Consider the following 21520-nt stretch of genomic DNA (forward strand, 5'->3'; position numbering starts at 1 on the left):
GAGGGGTCTCCTCAGCACCCCAGCCGCCTCCAGAGATGCCCGCGGGAGTGACCTGTGCAGAGCCAGCTGCGGGCTTGCCGGAGGTCCCGACATTTGCTGTTGTTGGAGAATCACGGAGAGATCTGGGGCAAGGCAAGTTCTGAAACCGTTTCCATTCGGCATCACAGGGCGATGCGCGGAGAAGGATGCGCGGAGAAATCGGGAGAAGCGCATCCCACCCACCCGACACCGCCGCCATTCCATCCTCTCCGGGTCCTGCGCGCCGGCAATTCCGGTCCCGTCATCATCTCTCCCGGATGAGCCGCCGCTGCCGAGCCTGGAGCCATGGAACGCCCGGATCGAGGGACAAGGACCTGCAAAGGTGAAGGGGCGAAAGGTGAGGGCCCGGGGCGGGGGGAGACGTAGCGGGGCTGCCGTGTCCGCAGCCGGGCGGGGAGCCAGGAGACCCCGCCGGACAGAGGGGCCAAGAGCCGGTGCTCCATCGGCGGCTGGGGCGGTCGCCGGGCGGTCCCGAGCCCTGGGCGCCATTTGCTCCGGCCGGCTGGGAACGGAGCGGCGGGTCTGGGCGCGGCGGCAGCGGCCCGGCGGTGTCCCGGGAGCCCACCCACCTCCGAACCAGCTCACCGCTGGCTTCTGGAAGGCAGGTGCGGAGCGAAGGTGGCTCTGGAAAGCTGTCGCTGTGGGACAAAGCTGGACATTGCTCAGGAGCAGTTCTGGGCTCTGGAGTTGGTGGGTTGTCTTCTCTTACCCGTGCCACGTTTGGGCATCAGGTCAACCTCGGCCTCGGTGCCTTCACCCTCGTTTGTTCCATGCTCATTCCTTTTTCCATCCCGCTGGAGCACAGGGAACTCCCTGGCTATTGGGTGAAGTTCTGAATGATGTAAGTAAATTTGAGAGCCAGTCAGAGTTGTTGGTCGCTACAGAGTGTTGTGATGCCAAGCTGCATGTCACACACTTCCTGGTCTTCTTCAGCTCTGTTGCTGGCCTGCTCTCCCCCAGAGAGTGACTTTTTTGGGGGCAGGGGGAACAGCTTCCCAAGTCCTGGACTCCATTCCCCTGTCAGCTGGTTGGGTTTTTTTTTAAATTCATTTGGTGTTTTTTTCCAAGTCTGTGCTCAAATATCTGGCTTTGGCGAACTGTTGCTGGAGTCCTTGCTGCTGCTACTTTGATTGTGTGTTTTCTGCTTGGTAAGTGTTTAAATCCTTTAAAAAAAAAAAAGTAATTAGCCATAGAAATTTGCAGAGTATTAGGTTGTCTTAATTGTTTTCTTGAACTAGGATTAGCAAATGGAAGATTTTTCTTTGCAACCCATCTGTTGTCCTTCCAAAAGTGTCAGTATAATAAAGCAAGCTATTAATTCAGCTGCAAGGGAGCAGTGCTTGCAGAAACTATACTCCCCAGAAACATTGAAGCTGTACAAGAGTCCTTGGAGGATATGTTATCATCACCCTGTCAGCTCCTTCTACCAACCCCCCCTGTTCACCACTGTAAAGGTGTGTCAGCAGCCACAAGCATGCAGCAGCCAGAGTGTGTAAGGAGTTTACAATAGATATTTCTGCTGTGCAGCAGTAATAATGCCATGGTTAGACTGTGATGACTTTAGATGATTCAGTCAGAAGGCAAGCTAAAAGAGCTCCAGGAACCTTTTCCCGTTGGAAAAAATGTGGAATGTTTTTTTTATCGTTTCACAGCAAGACCTTCTTCAGCCAAAGATGCTCCTGTCTGTCCTTCCCTGGAACCCTGTCACTCAGGTTGGCTGCATTTCCAGGGCAAATGCGACTACATCTCAGAGGTTGAAGATGACTGGAGCTCCAGTCAGAGGTTCTGCTCTCAGCACAATGCTTCCCTTCTGGTGATTGACAATCATCAGGAACTGGTAAGGGAACAAAAGGGGCATCCTGGATTCACCCCATCTCACTTCTAGGGAGCTTCACCATGAACCAGTGTGTTCTTCCAGCATCTTAAGCTGAATGGTTTGAACACTGATGTGAAGACCGAGAGGAGTCAGGGCTTGCAGAAAGCTGCATGCCTCCTCTCCTTGCAAATCTCAAACATCAGGTTTGCAGTTGGTGTTTTATAAAGTCCCAGAGGCTTATCTGAGCTGAGTTTGGCACTGGCCACAGTTATAAATACTCATATTGAAGGCATCTGTCAAGGTGAACACTGTTGCATGGGAAGGTGGTTGGAACTAGATGGGCTTTGAGGTCCCTTCCAACTCAAATCATTCTATGAATTCATGACATTTAAAATACTGAAATAATAATTGGGCAGGGGAGGAGCTCCCATGTGCCAATCTGAAATTCAGGGAACACCTGCATGTACCAGCCTATTTAGACCCAGCTGCATACTAGAGATTATTAAACATACAGACAGACACAGCCCATTGGTGCCAATGTTGTAGATAACAGAATGATAAGCTAGTCTTCCTCAAAAGTTGCAAGAGCAATTTGCTTATCATTTTGAGACCTCAAGGTGACAAACATGCTTTTTCTCTCTCTCTTTTAGCATTCTTTAGCCAAGCTTTTGCAAATAGGAAACTGCTGGATTGGATTGCGGAAGAGAGGTGGAAGCTTCTACTGGGAGAATGGCACTGCCTTGAATGTGAACCTGTAAGTGCTTTGTGATTTTCTGACCTACTTAAGCAACTGTGCAATTGGGGTTTACAGCACAATGTTACTTCTAGAGGGATTCTTTTTCTTCCCTGTCATTCGGAAATATGAGTTTGAAAATTCACCCTTTGCAGTTGTTACTGGTCTGACTCCATCAGCATCAATGCAGAGAATCATAGAATTGTAGGGGCTGGAAGGGACCTCGAGAGATCATCGGGTCCAACCCCCCTGCTAAAGCAGCTCCCTAGGACATATCACTCAGAGAGGCGTCCAAGTGGGTCTTGAATATTTCCAGAGAAGGAGATTCCACGACCCCCCTGGGGAGCCTGTCCCAGGGCTCTGTCACCCTCACTGTGAAAAAGTTCTTCCGCATGTTGGTGCGGAACTTCCTGTGCTCCAACTTGCAGCCATTGCCCCTTCTCCTGTCTCCACAGACCACTGAAAAAGGGCTGGCTATTTCTCCCTACTTCCCATACTTTTTCTGGGTGCCTCCCTTAGACAATTCCACACACCTCCCCCGGCCATATTAAGTGTAAATAATTTTTTTTACCTGCAAAAAAACCCTTTCCGTTTCCCGAGGGGTCTCCTCAGCACCCCAGCCGCCTCCAGAGATGCCCGCGGGAGTGACCTGTGCAGAGCGAGCTGCGGGCTTGCCGGAGGTCCCGACATTTGCTGTTGTTGGAGAATCAGGGAGAGATCTGGGGCAAGGCAAGTTCTGAAACCGTTTCCATTCGGCATCACAGGGCGATGCGCGGAGAAGGATGCGCGGAGAAATCGGGAGAAGCGCATCCCACCCACCCGACACCGCCGCCATTCCATCCTCTCCGGGTCCTGCGCGCCGGCAATTCCGGTCCCGTCATCATCTCTCCCGGATGAGCCGCCGCTCCCGAGCCTGGAGCCATGGAACGCCCGGATCGAGGGACAAGGACCTGCAAAGGTGAAGGGGCGAAAGGAGAGGGCCCGGGGGGAGACGTAGCGGGGCTGCCGTGTCCGCAGCCGGGCGGGGAGCCAGGAGACCCCGCCGGACAGAGGGGCCGAGAGCCGGCGCTCCGTCGGCGGCTGGGGCGGTCGCTGGGCGGTCCCGAGCCCTGGGCGCCATTTGCTCCGGCCGGCCAGGAATGGAGTTGGGGGTCTGGGCGCGGCGGTAGCGGCCCGGCGGTGTCCCGGGAGCCCACCCACCTCCGAACCAGCTCACCGCTGGCTTCATAGAATCAGAGAATCACAGAATTGTAGGGGTTGGAAGGGTCCTCAAGAGATGATCAGGTCCATCCCCTCTGCTAAAGCAGCTCCCTAGGACATATCACTCAGAGAGGCGTCCAGACGGGTCTTGAGTATCTCCAGAGAAGGAGACTCCACCACCCCCCTGGGCAGCCTGTCCCAGGGCTCTGTCACCCTCACTGTGAAAAAGTTCTTCCACATGTTGGTGCAGAACTTCCTGTGCTCCAACTTGCAGCCATTGCCCCTTGTCCTATCCCCACAGACCTCTGAAAAGGGGCTGGCCCTTTCCCCCTGCATCCCCTGCTTAAGATAATTATAAACTTTAATTAGGTCCCCCCTTAGTCTTCTCTTCTCAAGGCTGAAGATTCTCAGCTTACTCAGCCTATCCTCATAGGGGAGATGTTCCAGGCCCCTAATCATCTTCGTGGCCCTTCTTTGGACTCTCTCCAGGAGATCCCTGTCCTTTTTAAACCAAGGAGCCCAGAACTGGACACAATACTCCAGGTGGGGCCTGACCAGGGCAGAGTAGAGGGGGAGGATCACCTCCTTTGACCCCCAGGTCCTTCTCCACTGAACTCTTCTCCAGCAGGTCATCCCCCAGCCTGTACTTATACAAATGGTTGTTCCTTCCCAGGTGCAAGACTTTACACTTGCTTTTGTTGAACTTCACCTGGTTTCTCCCTGCCCAGCTCTCCAGCCTGTCCAGGTCTCGCTGGATGGCAGCGCAGTGTTCCTGCGTGTCAGCCACTCCTCCCAGCTTTGTATCATTGGCATACAGGCTGAGGGTGGATGCTCTTCCCTCATCAAGGTTGTCAATGAAGATATTAAACAGAATTGGACCCAACACCGAGCCCTGGGGAACACCGCTAGTCACAGGTGTCCAGTCAGATTCTGCTCCTCGAATCACAACCCTCTGGGCTCGGTCCAACAGCCAATTCTCAACCCACCTCACCGTCCACTCATCTATCCCATGCTTTCTCAGCTTTGCTATCAGGGTGTCATGGGAGACAGTATCAAAGGCCCTGCTGAAGTCAAGGTAGATGACATCCACTGCTCTCCCTCCATCTACCCAGCCTGTTATGAGATCATAGAAGGCTATGAGATTGGTCAGGCACGATTTCCCCTTCGTGAATCCATACTGACTACTCCTCATGACCTTCTTCTCTTCCAATTGCTTAGAGATGGCATCCAGAACAAGCTGTTCCATTACCTTCCCTGGGACAGAGGTGAGGCTGACTGGTCTATAGTTACTAGGTTCCTCTTTCTTGCCCTTTTTAAAGACTGGAGTGACATTGGCTATCCTCCAGTCTTCAGGCACTTCTCCTGTCTTCCAAGACCTGTTGAAGACGATAGAGAGCGGCTCAGCAATCACCTCCGCCAGCTCCCTCAGCAAACGTGGATGAAACCCATCAGGGCCCATGGATTTGTGTGCATTAATCCCTTTGAGCCGCTCCTGGACCTCCCCTACCTCAGCCACAGGGAAATTCTTCGTTTCCCCAACACTCCAACTTTCATACAGGATCTGTGGGTCCTGAGGGGCCTTTGAAGTGAAGACCGAAGCAAAGGCAGCATTCAGTATCTCCACCTTCTCAGCATCCCCTGTTACCAGGACACCCTCCTCATTCAGCAAGGGTCCTACATTATCCCTGGTCATCCTCTTACTATTCACGTATCTAAAGAAACCCTTTTTATTATCCTTTATGTCCCTTGCCAGCTTCGTTTCCAAGAGGGCTTTAGCCTTCCTAGTTGCATCCCTTCAGGCCCTGACCACATTCCTGTATTCTCCCCAGGTGCTCAGACCCTTTTTTCATAATTCATAGATCTTCTGCTTCTCTTTGAGTTTACTCAATAGCTCTGTGTTCATCCATGCAGGTCTTCTGCCTCTCTTTCCTGATTTCTTGCTCAAAGGGATGCATGGTTCCTGTGCTTGGAAGAAGCACTGTTTGAATAACAGCCAGCTCTCACAGGCTCCCATTCCTTCAAACAGCGTAGCCCATGGGATAGCCCCTATTAAGTAGCGGAGGAGATCAAAGTTAGCTCTTCCAAAATTCAGGGTAGCTATCCTACTTTTTGGCTTGCTGCTTCCACCCAGGATCTTGAATTCAACCATTTCATGGTCGCTTTGTCCTAAGCTGCCCCCAACCTTCACTTCCCTAACGAGCCCGTCCTTGTTGGTAAAAACAAGGTCCAGCACCCGCCCTCCCCGTGTAGGCTCCTGCACCATCTGTAGCAGGAAATTGTCTTCAACACACCGCAGAATTTGTCTGGACTGCATACGACTGGCCGTGCTGCTTGCCCAGCAAATATCTGGATAGTTGAAGTCCCCCATAAGGATCAGTGCCCTGGATCTGGAGGCTGTTTCCAACTGCTTATAGAATGCACTATCATCCTGCCCCTCTCGATCAGGGGGCCTATAGCACACTCCCACAACAATGTCACACGTAGCAGTTTGCCCCTTTGTTTTAACCCACAAGCACTCAACAGATTGTTCATCCTTTCCCAGGTGGAGCTCAATACATTCCAGCTGCTCTCTCACATAAAGAGCAACTCCTCCACCTCTCCTCCCTAGCCCATCTTTCCTAAAAAGCACGTAGCCATCCATGACAGCGTGCCAGTCGTCCAGGCTGTCCCACCACGTCTCTGTGATTGCAATGAGATCCTGGCCCTGCGACCACACAAAGATCTCTAATTCTTCTTGTTTGTTGCCCATGCTACGTGCATTTGTGTGAAGGCATTTTAGTGGGGCAGCAGATGTAGGTACCCTCAACAGTCCACAGTGAGATTTCTGACAGGGGACTGTCAAAAGTGGCTCCACTGAGGAGTAATCAGGGCAATCCACAGAATTTTCACTACTGCCACGTGGAAAAACGTCCCCAAGTCCACCACTGCGCTTTTGGTATTTACCTTTTTCCACCATCAGCTCCCGCTGTGACTCCTGAAGTACTTGCCTAACCCTAGCAGCCTTCGTGGTATCCCCTTCCCCCTTCCTAACTGGTTTAAAGCCTGATCGATGAGCCCTGCCATCTCCTGGGCAAGGATCCGCTTTCCTTTATGGGACAGGTGAGCCCCCTCAGCAGTCATCATGCCAGGAGCAGAGTACATCATCCCCTGATCAAAAAACCCGAAGTTCTTCTGCCATCACCAGCCTGTCAGCCACACATTCAACTCGTGGGTTCTCTTGTCCTGCTCTGAGCCCCTCCTCCCACAAGTGGGGATAGAAGAGAATATTATTTGGGCTCCTCCCCCCTCAACTAAGCACCCCACGTCCAGGAATTCCCTTTTGACAGCTTGCAGGCTGCACTTTGTGATCGCGTCCCTGCCTGCTGGAACTATCAGTAATGGAAAATAGTCAGTGGATCTTACCAGCCCTGGTAGCCTTCTGGTGATGTCCCTTATCTGGGCTCCAGGGAGGCAACACACCTCCCTGCGTGTAGGATCTGGTCTACATATAGGCCCTTCTGTCCCTCTAAGAAGGGAATCCCCTACTACAAGTACCTTTCTCTCTTGCCTAACAGAGGCGGTCTCAAGGCGTGCGGATGGTCACCTCACTCTAGGCTTCCGCTTTCTCTGAGGCACAGAGGCTCCATTCACCTCCTCATATAACTTCTCCTCAACTACCAGGGCCCCGAACCTGTTGCTTAGGGAAACCTGGGAGAGTGGGGAAGGTAGGCAGGGGGAGTGCCTACAACGATGAGTTGGGACTGTCTTCCAGGCACCCTTGGGGTTTGGGTCCCTCCCATTTACCTGGCTAGGGCAGAGAGAGGAGACCATCTTCATGTGCAAGGTGTCTTCCAGACTCTGGAAGGCAGGTGCGAAGCGAAGGTGGCTCTGGAAAGCTGTCACTGTGGGACAAAGCTGGACATTGCTCAGGAGCAGTTCTGGGCTCTGGAGTTGGTGGGTTGTCTTCTCTTACCCGTGCCACGTTTGGGCATCAGGTCAACCTCGGCCTCGGTGCCTTCACCCTCGTTTGTTCCATGCTCATTCCTTTTTCCATCCCGCTGGAGCACAGGCAGCTACCTGGCTATTGGGTGAAGTTCTGAATGATGTAAGTAAATTTGAGAGCAAGTCAGAGTTCTTGGTAGCTACAGAGTGTTGTGATGCCAAGCTGCATGTCACACACTTCCTAGTCTTCTTCAGCTCTGTTGCTGGCCTGCTCTCCCCCAGAGTGTGACTTTTTTGGGGAGGGAACAGCTTCCCAAGTCCTGGACCGTGTCACCTGGTTGTGTTTGTGTTTTGGGTTTTATTTTAATTCATCAGGTGGTTTTTTTTTCAGGTCTGTGCTCAAATATCTGGTGTTGGCGAGCTGTTGCTGGAGTCGTTACTGCTGTTAGCATTTTGATGCTGTGTATTCTGCTTGGTAAGTGTTTAAATCTTTTAGAGAGAAAATGCAGTTGGCCTTAGAAATAGCTGGAGTTTTAGGTTGTCAGAAGTCCCTGAAAAGTTTCCTTCAGAACTTACTTTACCTCCAGGTTGAACAGATGCCTCATGAGATGCCATGGTTGTTGACAAGTACTGGAGCAGTGACTCCACTAGTTAGTGGGGTTCGAGGGGGCTCATTTTAGTCTTGGCATTCAAGTTTATAACTGCATGGTTGGTCTTAATCCAAGGTCAAGAAAACAAATAGCAAACGGAAGATTTTTCTTTGCAACCCATTTGTTGTCCTTCCAAAAATGTCAGTATAATAAAGCAAGCTATTAATTCAGCTGCAAGGGAGCAGTGCTTGCAGAAACTATACTCCCCAGAAACATTGCAGCTGTACAAGAGTCCTTGGAGGATACGTTATCATCACCCTCTCAGCTCCATCTACCAACCCCCCCTGTTCACCACTGTAAAGGTGTGTCAGCAGCCACAAGCGTGCAGCAGCCAGAGTGTGTAAGGAGTTTACAGTAGTTATTTCTGCTGTGCAGCAGTAATAATGCCGTGGTTAGACTGTGATGATTTTAGACGATGCAGGGAGAAGGCAAGCTAAAAGAGCTCCAGGAACATTTTCCCTTTGGAAAAAATATGTGGAATGTCTTTTTGTCTTTTCACAGCAAGACCTTCTTCAGCCAAAGATGTTCCTGTCTGTCCTTCCCTGGAACCCTGTCTGTCAGGTTGGCTGCATTTCCAGGGCAAATGCTACTACATCTCAGAGGTTGAAGATGACTGGAGCTCCAGTCAGAGGTTCTGCTCTCAGCACAATGCTTCCCTTCTGGTGATTGAAAATCATCAGGAACTGGTAAGGGAACAAAAGGGGCATCCTGGATTCACCCCATCTCACTTCTAGGGAGCTTCTCCATGAACCAGTGTGTTCTTCCAGCATCTTAAGCTGAATGGTTTGAACAGTGATGTGAAGACCGAGAGGAGTCAGGGCTTGCAGAAAGCTGCATGCCTCCTCTTCTTGCAAATCTCAAACCTCAGGTTTTGCAGTTGGTGTTTTAAGAAGTCCCAGAGGCTTATCTGAGCTGAGTTTGGCACTGGCCACAGTTATAAATACTTATATTGAAGGCATCTATCAAGGTGAACACTGTTGCATGGGAAGGTGGTTGGAACTAGATGGGCTTTGAGGTCCCTTCCAACTCAAACTGTTCTATGAGTTTATGAAATTTAAAATACTGAAATAATAATTGGGCGGGGGAGGAGCTCCCATATGCCAGTCTGAAATTCAGGAAACACCTGCATGTACCAGCCTATGTAGACCCAGCTGCACACTAGAGATGATTAAACATACAGACAGACACAGCCCATTGGTGACAATGTTGTAGATAGCAGAATGATAAGCTAGTCTTCCTCCAAAGTTGCAAGAGGAATTTGCTTATCATTTTGAGACCTCATGTTGACAAACATGCTTTTTGTCTCTCTTTTAGCATTCTTTAGCCAAGCTTTTGCAAATAAGTAACTGCTGGATTGGATTGCGGAAGAGAGGGGAAAGCTACTACTGGGAGAATGGCACTGCCTTGAATGTGAACCTGTAAGTGCCTTGTGATTTTCTGACCTACTTAATCAACTGTGCAATTGGGGTTTACAGCACAATGTTACTTCTAGAGGGATTCTTTTTCTTCCCTGTCATTCGGAAATATGAGTTTGAAAATTCACCCTTTGCAGTTGTTACTGGTCTGATTCCATTGGCATCAATGTAGAGAAGGCCCTGACTCAAGAAGGATTTGTTGGTACGTCAGCACATGAAGATAATAATGTTGATATATCATCTATCTACCTTAATTTCTGCATATTGTTCATGACATGGTATAGATGTTTCAGTCACTTTTCAGATCTTCAGGTTTCTCAGTTTCCAGTGTGATTCCTTGTGCTCTCCTGTCTGAAGTACCCAATATCTGTCAACTGTGCACACATTTTTAGAAAGATGAAACAGAATGAAGTTACAGGTAGGGGGGATTAATTCAGGGGGGTTAAGCAGCTTGATAAGAAAAATCATACCTGCTTTAGTGAGTTTGTCATGACCTGCAGCCAACCCAGATTTCACCCCTATTTATCTTAGAAAATGGGTAGTGTTCAGCAGCTCTGCATCAGGCCCATTAAACAGCAGTTCCCATTGCCTTGCTTTCCAGAGCATTTATCACCCTGGTAATTCTAGGCAGGATATACCATGAGCTGTCTTTTCTCTCTCCTCCTGGTTTTGTAGGATGTCTGGTATGGACCGTTCATAGTGACAGAGATTGGTGTAACACTCATGAGCTCAACAGGCTTTTCTAACACCACTGATCACTCCCTTGCTCTTAGCAGCTGCAACTGCCGTATCTGAAGGGGCCAAAGTCAACTGGAAACTGCTCCAGCAAAAGCTTTGTTTTACAGCAAGCTAAAATACTTGGGTCACTGGTAGAAATTATCCAGTAATCCCTGTTTTCTTCCTGTATTTTGTCAGGTTCCCGATACAGGGTCTCTCCGACTGTGCCTACTTGGGTGCCTTCGCTGTGTCTACATCAGCGTGCTCTGACCACAGGCGTTGGATCTGTATCCGCCTTCCCTGAAGGGATGACTTGGATCTTAATTTGATAGGGGCAGCTGAGATGTGTCCATTATAAAGCCCCTTTGGACAGATGTCCTATCTCTGGAGGTGTCCTAGGAGAGAGGGCTATGTTCAGGGTTGGGTGTTTGTATCCCATGGAAGCAGTGTTTTTTTCTGTGTAAAACCCCTCCTGCTGCTGGAAAGAGAGTGTGGTATTCACTGATCAGGGAAGGTCATGTTTGCAGCTGACAGGTGTGGCAGGCAGGGACATGAGAGCTGCCACCATTTGCTGCCCCTCTGCTGAAGCTTCCCAAGGCCGGTAAGCGCAGCCCCTCAGCTTCTCCATCCCCAGGTGAGTGTGAGGCGCCCACAGGAGCTTCTGAGAGTTGTGCTGTGTGGCAGAATTCTCCAGCAGATGGGGTACAACAGGGAGCTGGGAATAGTAATAGGCAGGTGCCAGTGATACCAGCTTCACACTCTTGTACTTCCACAGCCGATTGCACTAAGCTTATCCCTGCTTTGCACTGATGTATATGAGGTCAGAACCTGTCTTCTCTGTCTCAAATGTTGTGCAGGTTGGTATGATGTCTAATTTTGGATGTTCCCTCGGGAATTCTGAACCAAAAAGTTAACCAAGAACTGCCTTGAATAAATTCCTCTTGTGTAAAGCTACAGGTTTTGGTTTGTGTTTGTTTAGGCTGAACTAAGATCTTTTCTGTTTATCAAAGGCTTTCCTCATGTTGGCAGGTTTCAGGGATGGGATACTTCTTATGGTTAAAGACAAGGTTTGACTTGAGGTCAAAGGCTTTCAGGCAGAACAAGCAACTGGCTTGCTGGTCAGTGATATTGGCACACAGACACTGCTTCAGCTTGGTTTTCTGGAACAAGTATTCAGTCTCAGGTGCTGAAGACATACTGTACATGTGTGCCAGAGTTGCAGTCAATGGCTCAAAGTCTAATGGAGACAGGAGATGATTTGTGTTCCTCAGGGTACAGTATTGGGACCAGCAGAATTCAATGTCTTTGTCGGTGACAGGGAGAGTGGGATCAAGTGTACCCTCAGCTGTTTGCCCAGGACACCAAGCTGTGTGGTGAGATTGACACCCTAGAGGGAAGGGATGCCATCCAGAGAGACCTGGACAGGCTTGAGAGGTGGGCCCATGCCAACCTCATGAAGTTCAGCAAGGCCAAGTGCAAGGTCCTGCACTGGGGCCGGCACAATCCCAAGAACTAATACAGGCTGGACAGGGAATGGCTTGAGAATAGCCTCAGGAGGAGAAGGATTTTGGGGGTGCTGCTTAATGTCAAGCTCAACATGAGCCAGCAGTGTGTGCTAGCAGCTCAGGAGGCCAACCATGTCCTGGGCTGCATCAAGAAGAGCATGGGCAGAGGTTGAGGGAGGTGATCCTGCTGCTCTATTCTTGTGAGACCCCATGAGGCCACCCTACATGACCTGTAACACCAGTGCCATTTGCAAGAAGATGTACCCATTATCTGCCTTCTTGGTTTACACCCTCCACTAGACCAGGGTGCCCAGAGCCTCATCCAGCCTGGCCTTGAACGCTGTGCCAGGGCTTGACAAGCTGCCCTGAAGAAATTGGTTTTGCATTTGTGAAGAGTTCTCAAGGAAAGTTTCCATTGTCAGGTCCTTCAGCAGTTTCAACAATGAAACTGTATTACCAAGCAGCAACGTTTTTTCTTTGCCAGGGCTGGTGTGTCAGTGTTTCCTCTTGGCACTGACACTTCTTAAACAATTACAACCTTCCTGTGCAGTCTCTGTTCCTCCCTCTATGGCTTTTCCTGGGAGAAGTTTGGATAGGATTCTCTGAACAGCACCTCTTGCCCCTGTGTTCCTCCTCCAGCAAGGATTTCCAGTGTTCTTCTCATGGAGGAAGCCTCTGTATTTGCACAGCCAGGGGCTATTAAGATCTTATCTTGGCATTAAACAATCCAATGGTGCAAAGCGAGTGCCTGAGGGGGGAGCACCTTCTGGAAGAGGTGAAGGTTGGATCCATATGGACACAGTCTCTGTCATTGGATGTATTGATGGGAAACCTAACAAGCCAAGGGAAAAATACAAATTAGAGCAGAACTTAGAAGAGGTACTGAAGACCATGAAGGATCAGTATTCACGTGCATGGTGATGCTTTGATGTACCTTCTACTGAGGCTAGCAGCCCTGATCCCCACAGAGATGTACCTCATGTGATTGTACTTCACAGTCTACAATGTTTTGTGAGCACAAAAGGCACCATTCTCCAGAGTTCAGAGAGAGAGGGTCCCAGCAGGACCCATGGCAGTGGTTCTCTTCCAGTTCAGACTGGGGCCTGGCCACCTGTTCCTACCAATTTCACTGAGCCTCTGCAGACTACCCAGGATGTGGCTGCAAAGAAAGCCGATCTCTGGGATGCAGAAGGGGCAAAAGGGATGCCTTCCAGGACTCAATCCCCTGGGCCAGTGTCCTTCCATGGAGGTCCTGGGCACCTCACTTAGTGTTAGGATGCCCTGACTACAGTCAGCCATGTGACAGCCCTCATTTGCAAAGATATGTCAGTTTATTTCCAGTGGCATGTGTAACAGGATAACTGTTCTACTTGGAGAGAAAATAAAGGCTAGAGTGTCTTGCTGCTTAGTATATTGAAAAGAAAACTCATAATCTTGTCTCAAATGGCTCTCCATTCACTCAGAAGAACTTGTTTCCATTCCTGCACAGCCCAATCCAGAAGTCTTTTATTTGGATTCGAGACATTGGAAAGTTCTAGACAAATCCCAGAGTAAAATGGCATATGGCTGTGAGAGGCTTTCAGTGATTATGAGTTTACAGCCTTTTGTACAAACAGATATGAACTGCAACACAGAATGTGCCATGGTGGACTTATCCCCTCCTCCCCAGTGACTGATGTTTTACTGCTAAATTTAATTAGATTAGATACTAAAGGAAACCCTGGATCCATTACTAATGGCCAGTGAGGTCCCAGCTATGTAGTTGGCAGTCAGGCCGAGTGTTACTGACCCTTCCCCACCTCGTCATTAAAAACACCCACACGTCCCTAAAAATACCATATCTCATCCCAAAAGGGTCAGTTAGTACAGGGGGTCACTGTATCACCAGGAGAACGGTGTTTCGGTACAAGGACGTACGTCGAGTGGGAACACAAGAGCCTGACACAGCACAGGTTGCCTTGACTCTTACCTCACGTAATTCCTTGGATATCAGTTACCTTGTGTCTCTATCAAATCCAGGTCACACACCTAAAATACCCCCAGCTTCCCAGTTTTCACACTTCCAGTCCTGACAAGGATTGTGTGGTGGGTGAGGTCATTCTGTTTTCCTGTCTCTCCTATTCCCAATCTGAAACTCAGCTGGGACTGTCTAAACCCGAACTCTGGGAGGTCTGAGGCCCCACAAGGAGTTTCCTGTTTGGAGGTTGAATAAAAGAAAGTCTTTATCGATTCATTCTTTTGTTCAAACTAAGAAATGAAGAGAATGTTACTTACTTGTCATTATGTATTTAAAATCATAGAATGGTCTGGGTTGGAAGGGACGACAAGGATCACCCCTCCTGTTTCTCTGCTCCCTTCAGGTACTGGAAGGCTGCAGTGAGGTCCCCCCACAGCCTTCTCTTCTCCAGGCTGAACAAGCCCAGCTCCTTCAGCCTCTTTTCATAGGGGAGGTGCTCCAGCCCCCTGACCATCTTCATGGCTCCTCTGAACCCTCTCCAACAGTTCTACATCTTTCTTGTATTTGAGGCCCCAGGTCTGGACTCAGCACTCCAGATGGGGTCTCACGAGGGCAGAATGGAGGGGGACAATCACCTCCTGTCCCTGATGGCCACCCCTCTGCTAATGGAGAAGGAGGGGCTGCAGAGATGGCTGCTGCAAGAAGGAGATAGAAGCTCTCTGTAGGCCTCAGAGACTAAACATCGTCCAATTCAAGGCCAGAGTTGCTGCTGACCAAGGCCGAGCCAATTGGCAATGGTCACAGCACCTCTGGGAATCACATTTAGGAGAGAGAAAACCTCAGGCAGACACATTTTGACACCAGAGAATGGAGTGGGAAGATGTAAGAAGCTGTGTAGACACCAAGACCAGGGAAGGAGGAGGTGGGGGGGAAGAATGAGGTGCTCCAGGTGCTGGAGAGAGAGATTCCCCTCCAGCCCATGGAGAAGACCATGGTAGAGTGGGTGTCCCCTTGTAGCCCTTAGATAATGACGGGGAGCAGAGACCATCTACGGCCCGTGGAGAGGCCGACCCATGCCACAGCTGGTTTGCCAGGGGACTTGTGACTGTGGGGGGGACCAGGCCGGAGCAGTCTGGGCCCAAAGCTCAGCACCCCATGGAAGGGAGCCACGCTGAGGCAAGTGGTGAGGAGATGACTCCCCGATAGAAAGGGCTCTCACTGGAGAAGTTTGTGGGGGACTGTGTCCCCTGGGTGGGACCACATAGAATAAAATAATGAATGAAGTCTGCTAAGAAGGGAGGGGTGGGGGGAAGGTGCTTTAAGACCTGGCTGCACTTCTCATTACCCAACTCTGGTTCACTGGGTGTGTAGTTGTAATAAATTAGTTTTCTTTATTTCCTGTAGAATCATGACACTAGTTGCTGAGTGATCCCTCTCTGTCCTTATCTCAAACCCTAAGACTCTCAACATAGGATCTCTCCCCTTTCTGGCTGAAAAGGGGAGTGATAGAGCAGCTTTGGTGGGCATTTGGCGTCTAGCCAGGGCCAGACCACCTCAGTCCCTTTCAGTTCACAACATTGGGCAACAAAAAGGACTGAGGTGGTTCAGCCCCAGGCAGTGGCTGAGCACCACATGCTGCTTGCTCATTCCCACAGGAGAGACAGACAGAGCCTCCACGGGTTGGGATAAGGACAGTTCACTGACAAAAATCGCTGTGAATGTAGCACAATAATGGCCAGATACACACACACCCAGGGCTAACACAGAGTACCTTACTGACCTGAATAGTACAGAGCCCGGCAGCAAGGCTCCTTCAACCATACCAATGCCCGAGCCACATTCCGACTCTCCCTGCCCAAGCAGCCCCTCTTTTGGGGAGTGATGGCAGGTGGTGTGGGAAGAGCCCAGGCTGACTCAGCTCCCCTGTGCTGGCTGCTTGGGGAGGCTGACTCTGGCCTGGCCAGAACCAGGACACAAGTACAGCAAGTAAATGCGCTCACTTAAGGTGATCGACATTAGGAGTGAGATCACAGTAACTCCTGCAATTCTTCTACACGGTGCCGCCCTGGGGATGAGGGGCAGTGCCCCGCGGCAGCCGGTCCCCCGGCTCCCCGGTTACTCCTCCAGCTCCAGCCCGTCCCGTCCCGTCCCGTCCCGCCCGCTGCTGGGAGCCAGGCCCCGCCCAGCCGGGCGAGCCGCCCCAACGCTTTGAGCAGCGCGTCTGCCTTCGGCCCCGATACAGCCCGTCCCGCTTGTCGGCAGATCCTGACAGCTCCAGCCGGTCCCTTAGCGGATCGGAGGAGAACCGCAGCAGAGGGAAGGAGCGAGAGGCCGCGCCTGCAGCCGGAGGGGCCGGGGCGGCTCGTTTCGTGCTCGGGGGCCGGCGGCAGCGGCGCTCAGCATCGAGAGACGCTCCGGCCGCAGCGCCGAGAGCAGGTAGGGTGCTGCTGGGGTGCTGGCTCGGGCCGGGGTCCCGCATGCGGCCCTCGCCGAAGCCGAGGGGAAGGTCGGGCTGCAGAGCAGGACTAAAGCGGAGGGAAGCGGCTTGTGTGGAGGGAGGCGGCAGCCTCCCTGTGTGTGTCGGGCAGGCGCAGGCGGAGGGCAGCCTCCCCGTGTGTGGGGGCGGCGGGTCCCCCGGTGCCTCCCCCAGGCGCTCGCTGGCGGTTGCCGGGCCCCCCGGGCTACACACGCGGCTCAGGAGCGGCCGGGACCGGTCCCGTCGTCGTCCCCCACCCCGTTTCCAATCTGCTGACACTTCTGTTAATTATTTTCTAAAGGAGACTCATTTTATAATGTTCAAAGTGAGTCGCTAGTGAGGCCTCATGTCCCACAACTGTGAACTCTGCCGCCTTCTTCCTTCCCCTTCCCCTTTCATTTCAGTATCTAAAACATGGAACCCCTGCGTCCCGTCCCCCCTCGCACCCTCTCCCCGGCTCACTGACAGCGAGCGGCCGCTGCCTGGTGCCCAGCCAGTGCCCAGGCACTCACATGCACAAAGAGTTTTGGGGATGAGCAGAGTCTTGACCTTCTTGGTAATTCCAATCCTTTCTGCTGTTGTAGGATGGGCCAAGTGCAAGTGGAGCCTGAGTCTTGGAGATATTTAGGCACCTGATTACTGTTAGGAATGTATGGAATTAGGTATGTGCTAATTAACATGAATAATACCAGCAATGAAACTAAAGCTCCAGAAGCCTTTACTAAGGAGGAGTGGTTTATTTTTTCCTTACTATTACCTAACTGATACCTGAATGGAGCATACAAACAGGAGGGGAGTCAACTTTGTCTTCACACAAGAGGATCAAATATAAACAGTTCACACTGGGACCCAACACAACAGTTATCTCCTTTTTCATGACTACCACTTTGCCTAGAAGGAAACTCCAGAGTTTTGTCTAATCCAAGCCAGGGGACCACCTGGATTTGGAGCTGTTCTTCAGATTTCCTGCAGGAAGGTGTTTTACCAAAGGGAAATAAAAATCTGACATTTTGACTTGAAGAGATGCTCTGTGGCACCTACATGGTCTGGAGAGGGATATTCACTGTACCCTTCTGTTATCGCTCCAATATGGGATGTTTTTCTTAAATTGATGTTACTGAAAGGAGGAGTTAAAACAAAAAGTCACCCAGAGAACAATTTGCAGCTATAAACATTATTGTGTCAGTGCAGAAATGCCAATGTGTCCATTCTGACAGCAAATACTTATCTCATTCTTTAGTTTACTGGGTCTAATGAAAGACAGATCATTGCAGGAGCAGTGTAATATTAACCCATGGCAAATGCAGTTTCTGTTGCCTGCTGTCATTCTTTGCTGTGTTTGATGTAGATTGTTGCAAACCTCTGGAGCAGTGACCTCTCTTTATCTGTACATCCACAGATAAAAAGCTTTACATTTGAAAGCCATACAGGGATTTATTGCAAGGGCATGTAGTGATAGAACAAGGGGTAGTGCTCTTAATCTGAAAGAGGGTAGCTTTCCATTACATATTAGATAGAAATTGCTAATGTGAGTTGTGAGTCCCTGGCACAGGTTGCCCAGAGAAGCTGTGGCTGCCCCTCCCTGGCAGTGTTGAAGGCCAGGTTGGATGGAGTTTGGGCAACCTGGTGTAGTGGAGGGTGTCCCTGCCCACGGTAGGGGGTTGGAACTAGGTGATCTTTAAGGTCCCTTTCAAATGAACCCATTCCATGATTCTATAGAATAGGCAGCCTCCCCGTGTGTGTGGGGCGGTGGGTCCCCCGGGCCCCACGCGCAGCTCGTGCGCGGTCACACCCTGTTGTCCACCCCACTTACAATCTGCTGACATTTCTGTTAATTACTTTCTAAAGGAGACTAGGTTTGCTAATGTTCAAAATGACTTGCTAGTGAGGCCTGATGTCCCACAAGCCACTCACCCTGACTTCTGCTACCTTCTTCCTTCCTCTTTTCTTTCATTGTCGAAAACACGGAAACTTAAAGGTAAGCAAATGCTGCCTATCCAGCGTAACTATTTTACTTTGGGAATTTAGCTTTTCAGGGTTTTTTACATGTTTAAGGATAATTTTAACTAGTTCTGCTCTTCTGGATCTACCCCCAACTCTACAAGTGCATACCATGGGTGTTAAAGCATTTTGCACCTCCTCAGGAATGCCTTTGCTGGCCTTGGCTTGTTCCTGCAACATGGAGACTCGTGTCTTGACAGCTTTAGATTCAGGGGTTAATAACAGAACTTCTCATTTCCTCAACAGGTCCCATCCTAAAAGTGGCACGTGGCATTCAGGCATATCTGAGAACTGTTGAATCCCCATTGTTTTCCAAGCTTCATCAACCCCAATGGTTCGGGGAGGCACTCTGCTTTTGGAGGGGACACTCACTTCCAGTACTCTTCCTTTTTACAGTAAGTACACAGATTTTCCTCATTAGCCAGTTTATATAACAGCCATCAGTGATTACAGTACTTCATGAAGTTTTCCCCTCACCTGGGGCTCTGTCAATCTGTGTCCAGTGTATTAAGATACAACCCAAAGGTGACTTTTTCTGGATGCCTCCCTTAGAAAATTCCACACACCTCCCCCCGCCACATTAAGTGTAAATAATGAAACAACTCTCTCATCTGCACACACAACCCCCAAAATTTGTAGTTCTGATAACCAAACCAGAATTCAGAGACTGATTAAGACAATTAAACAAGCTGGGGACTCTAACCCCTTTATCACCAAGTTGGGGGCTTGAATCCTCTTTCACTCAGGAGTTTTCCAGCCTTTTGTCTGAGAGAATAACTCAGGACTCAAATCTCTCCTGATTTGTGTCTACAGCCCAACCCTCTGCAGCTTTCTCTTCATCTGATGGGTGCATGGCCAGCACACCAGTATGAAAGGAACACCTTAAACTTACATTGGCTCTTACTTGGAGCTCTTCACTGTGGGGATTGCAGGTTCTCCCTGAGAATCCCTCAGTGCTGGCTGGAGGTCCTGTGATGCCAATTTGGGAGTTTCATTCAGCAGGCATTCCTCATGGCAGTGCTGGGTGCACGGGGGTCGCTCCAACTCCAGGTGCATCCCAATGCACGTTGCACAACAGAAATCTTGGAGACTTCAAGATAAGCCAGTGCTGCCTTTCCAGCCTAACAGTTTTACTCTGGGAATTGTAGGAACCTCTCAGCATCACCCTGGAAATGTATCACCTCTACAGAGTAACAGGTGCTGGAATGGTAAAATATTACTGCTATTAATGAAGAAATGTCTTGCTGTAGAGATGAACAGACAACTAATGAAGATCAAACTTCAGGAGTAGCAAGCAAAGAGCAAATCTCACGATGTTTTCTTCCCTACTTACTGGCAGGATTCCTGCGGCACAGAGGCGAGCTGAGGGCAGGAGGCTTTGGGGGGCAGCACAGGGGGAGCATTGCACACAAGCCGAGCTGTTGGCTCATTTTACGGGGGGCATTTTTTTACCTGCAAAAAACCCCTTTCCCTTTCCCGAGGGGTCTCCTCAGCACCCCAGCCGCCTCCAGAGATGCCCGCGGGAGTGACCTGTGCAGAGCCAGCTGCGGGCTTGCCGGAGGTCCCGACATTTGCTGTTGTTGGAGAATCACGGAGAGATCTGGGGCAAGGCAAGTTCTGAAACCGTTTCCATTCGGCATCACAGGGCGATGCGCGGAGAAGGATGCGCGGAGAAATCGGGAGAAGCGCATCCCACCCACCCGACACCGCCGCCATTCCATCCTCTCCGGGTCCTGCGCGCCGGCAATTCCGGTCCCGTCATCATCTCTCCCGGATGAGCCGCCGCTCCCGAGCCTGGAGCCATGGAACGCCCGGATCGAGGGACAAGGACCTGCAAAGGTGAAGGGGCGAAAGGAGAGGGCCCGGGGGGAGACGTAGCGGGGCTGCCGTGTCCGCAGCCGGGCGGGGAGCCAGGAGACCCCGCCGGACAGAGGGGCCAAGAGCCGGTGCTCCATCGGCGGCTGGGGCGGTCGCCGGGCGGTCCCGAGCCCTGGGCGCCATTTGCTCCGGCCGGCTGGGAACGGAGCGGCGGGTCTGGGCGCGGCGGCAGCGGCCCGGCGGTGTCCCGGGAGCCCACCCACCTCCGAACCAGCTCACCGCTGGCTTCTGGAAGGCAGGTGCGGAGCGAAGGTGGCTCTGGAAAGCTGTCGCTGTGGGACAAAGCTGGACATTGCTCAGGAGCAGTTCTGGGCTCTGGAGTTGGTGGGTTGTCTTCTCTTACCCGTGCCACGTTTGGGCATCAGGTCAACCTCGGCCTCGGTGCCTTCACCCTCGTTTGTTCCATGCTCATTCCTTTTTCCATCCCGCTGGAGCACAGGGAACTCCCTGGCTATTGGGTGAAGTTCTGAATGATGTAAGTAAATTTGAGAGCCAGTCAGAGTTGTTGGTCGCTACAGAGTGTTGTGATGCCAAGCTGCATGTCACACACTTCCTGGTCTTCTTCAGCTCTGTTGCTGGCCTGCTCTCCCCCAGAGAGTGACTTTTTTGGGGAGGGAACAGCTTCCCAAGTCCTGGACTCCATTCCCCTGTCAGCTGGTTGGGTTTTTTTTTAAATTCATTTGGTGTTTTTTTCCAAGTCTGTGCTCAAATATCTGGCTTTGGCGAACTGTTGCTGGAGTCCTTGCTGCTGCTACTTTGATTGTGTGTTTTCTGCTTGGTAAGTGTTTAAATCCTTTAAAAAAAAAAAAGTAATTAGCCATAGAAATTTGCAGAGTATTAGGTTGTCTTAATTGTTTTCTTGAACTAGGATTAGCAAATGGAAGATTTTTCTTTGCAACCCATCTGTTGTCCTTCCAAAAGTGTCAGTATAATAAAGCAAGCTATTAATTCAGCTGCAAGGGAGCAGTGCTTGCAGAAACTATACTCCCCAGAAACATTGAAGCTGTACAAGAGTCCTTGGAGGATACGTTATCATCACCCTCTCAGCTCCTCCTACCAACCTCCCGCTTTTCACCACTGTAAAGGTGTGTCAGCAGCCACAAGCGTGCAGCAGCCAGAGTGTGTAAAGAGTTTACAATAGTTATTTCTGCTGTGCAGCAGTAATAATGCCATGGTTAGACTGTGATGACTTTAGACGATGCAGGGAGAAGG

At 50.6% G+C, this 21520-nt stretch overlaps 2 protein-coding genes across 4 annotated transcripts in view; both read left to right on the plus strand.

Moving 5' to 3' along the window:
• The first annotated feature begins 7 nt into the window (after positions 1–7).
• LOC311205148 (uncharacterized protein) lies at positions 8–11464 on the plus strand. Its single transcript, XM_084279447.1, has 9 exons — positions 8–376; positions 1692–1876; positions 2506–2609; positions 2744–2883; positions 3353–3546; positions 8101–8184; positions 8861–9045; positions 9674–9777; positions 10690–11464. The coding sequence occupies exons 1-6, from the start codon at positions 325–327 to the stop codon at positions 8164–8166; spliced, it is 741 nt and encodes a 246-aa protein (XP_084135573.1). The 5' UTR covers positions 8–324; the 3' UTR covers positions 8167–8184; positions 8861–9045; positions 9674–9777; positions 10690–11464.
• An 8194-nt stretch (positions 11465–19658) lies between these two features.
• Positions 19659–21520, plus strand: part of LOC311205151 (C-type lectin domain family 2 member B-like) — a 39983-nt gene continuing 38121 nt past the window's right edge. For all 3 annotated transcript variants that reach the window (XR_014618141.1, XM_084279455.1, XM_084279453.1), the window contains exon 1: positions 19659–21086. The gene's annotated coding sequence lies outside the window, so the exon portion shown is untranslated. The remainder of the gene's footprint in view (positions 21087–21520) is intronic.

Source organism: Gallinula chloropus (assembly GCF_964237585.1).
Source record: "Gallinula chloropus genome assembly, chromosome: 1".
NCBI classification, from domain to species: Eukaryota; Metazoa; Chordata; class Aves; order Gruiformes; family Rallidae; genus Gallinula; species Gallinula chloropus.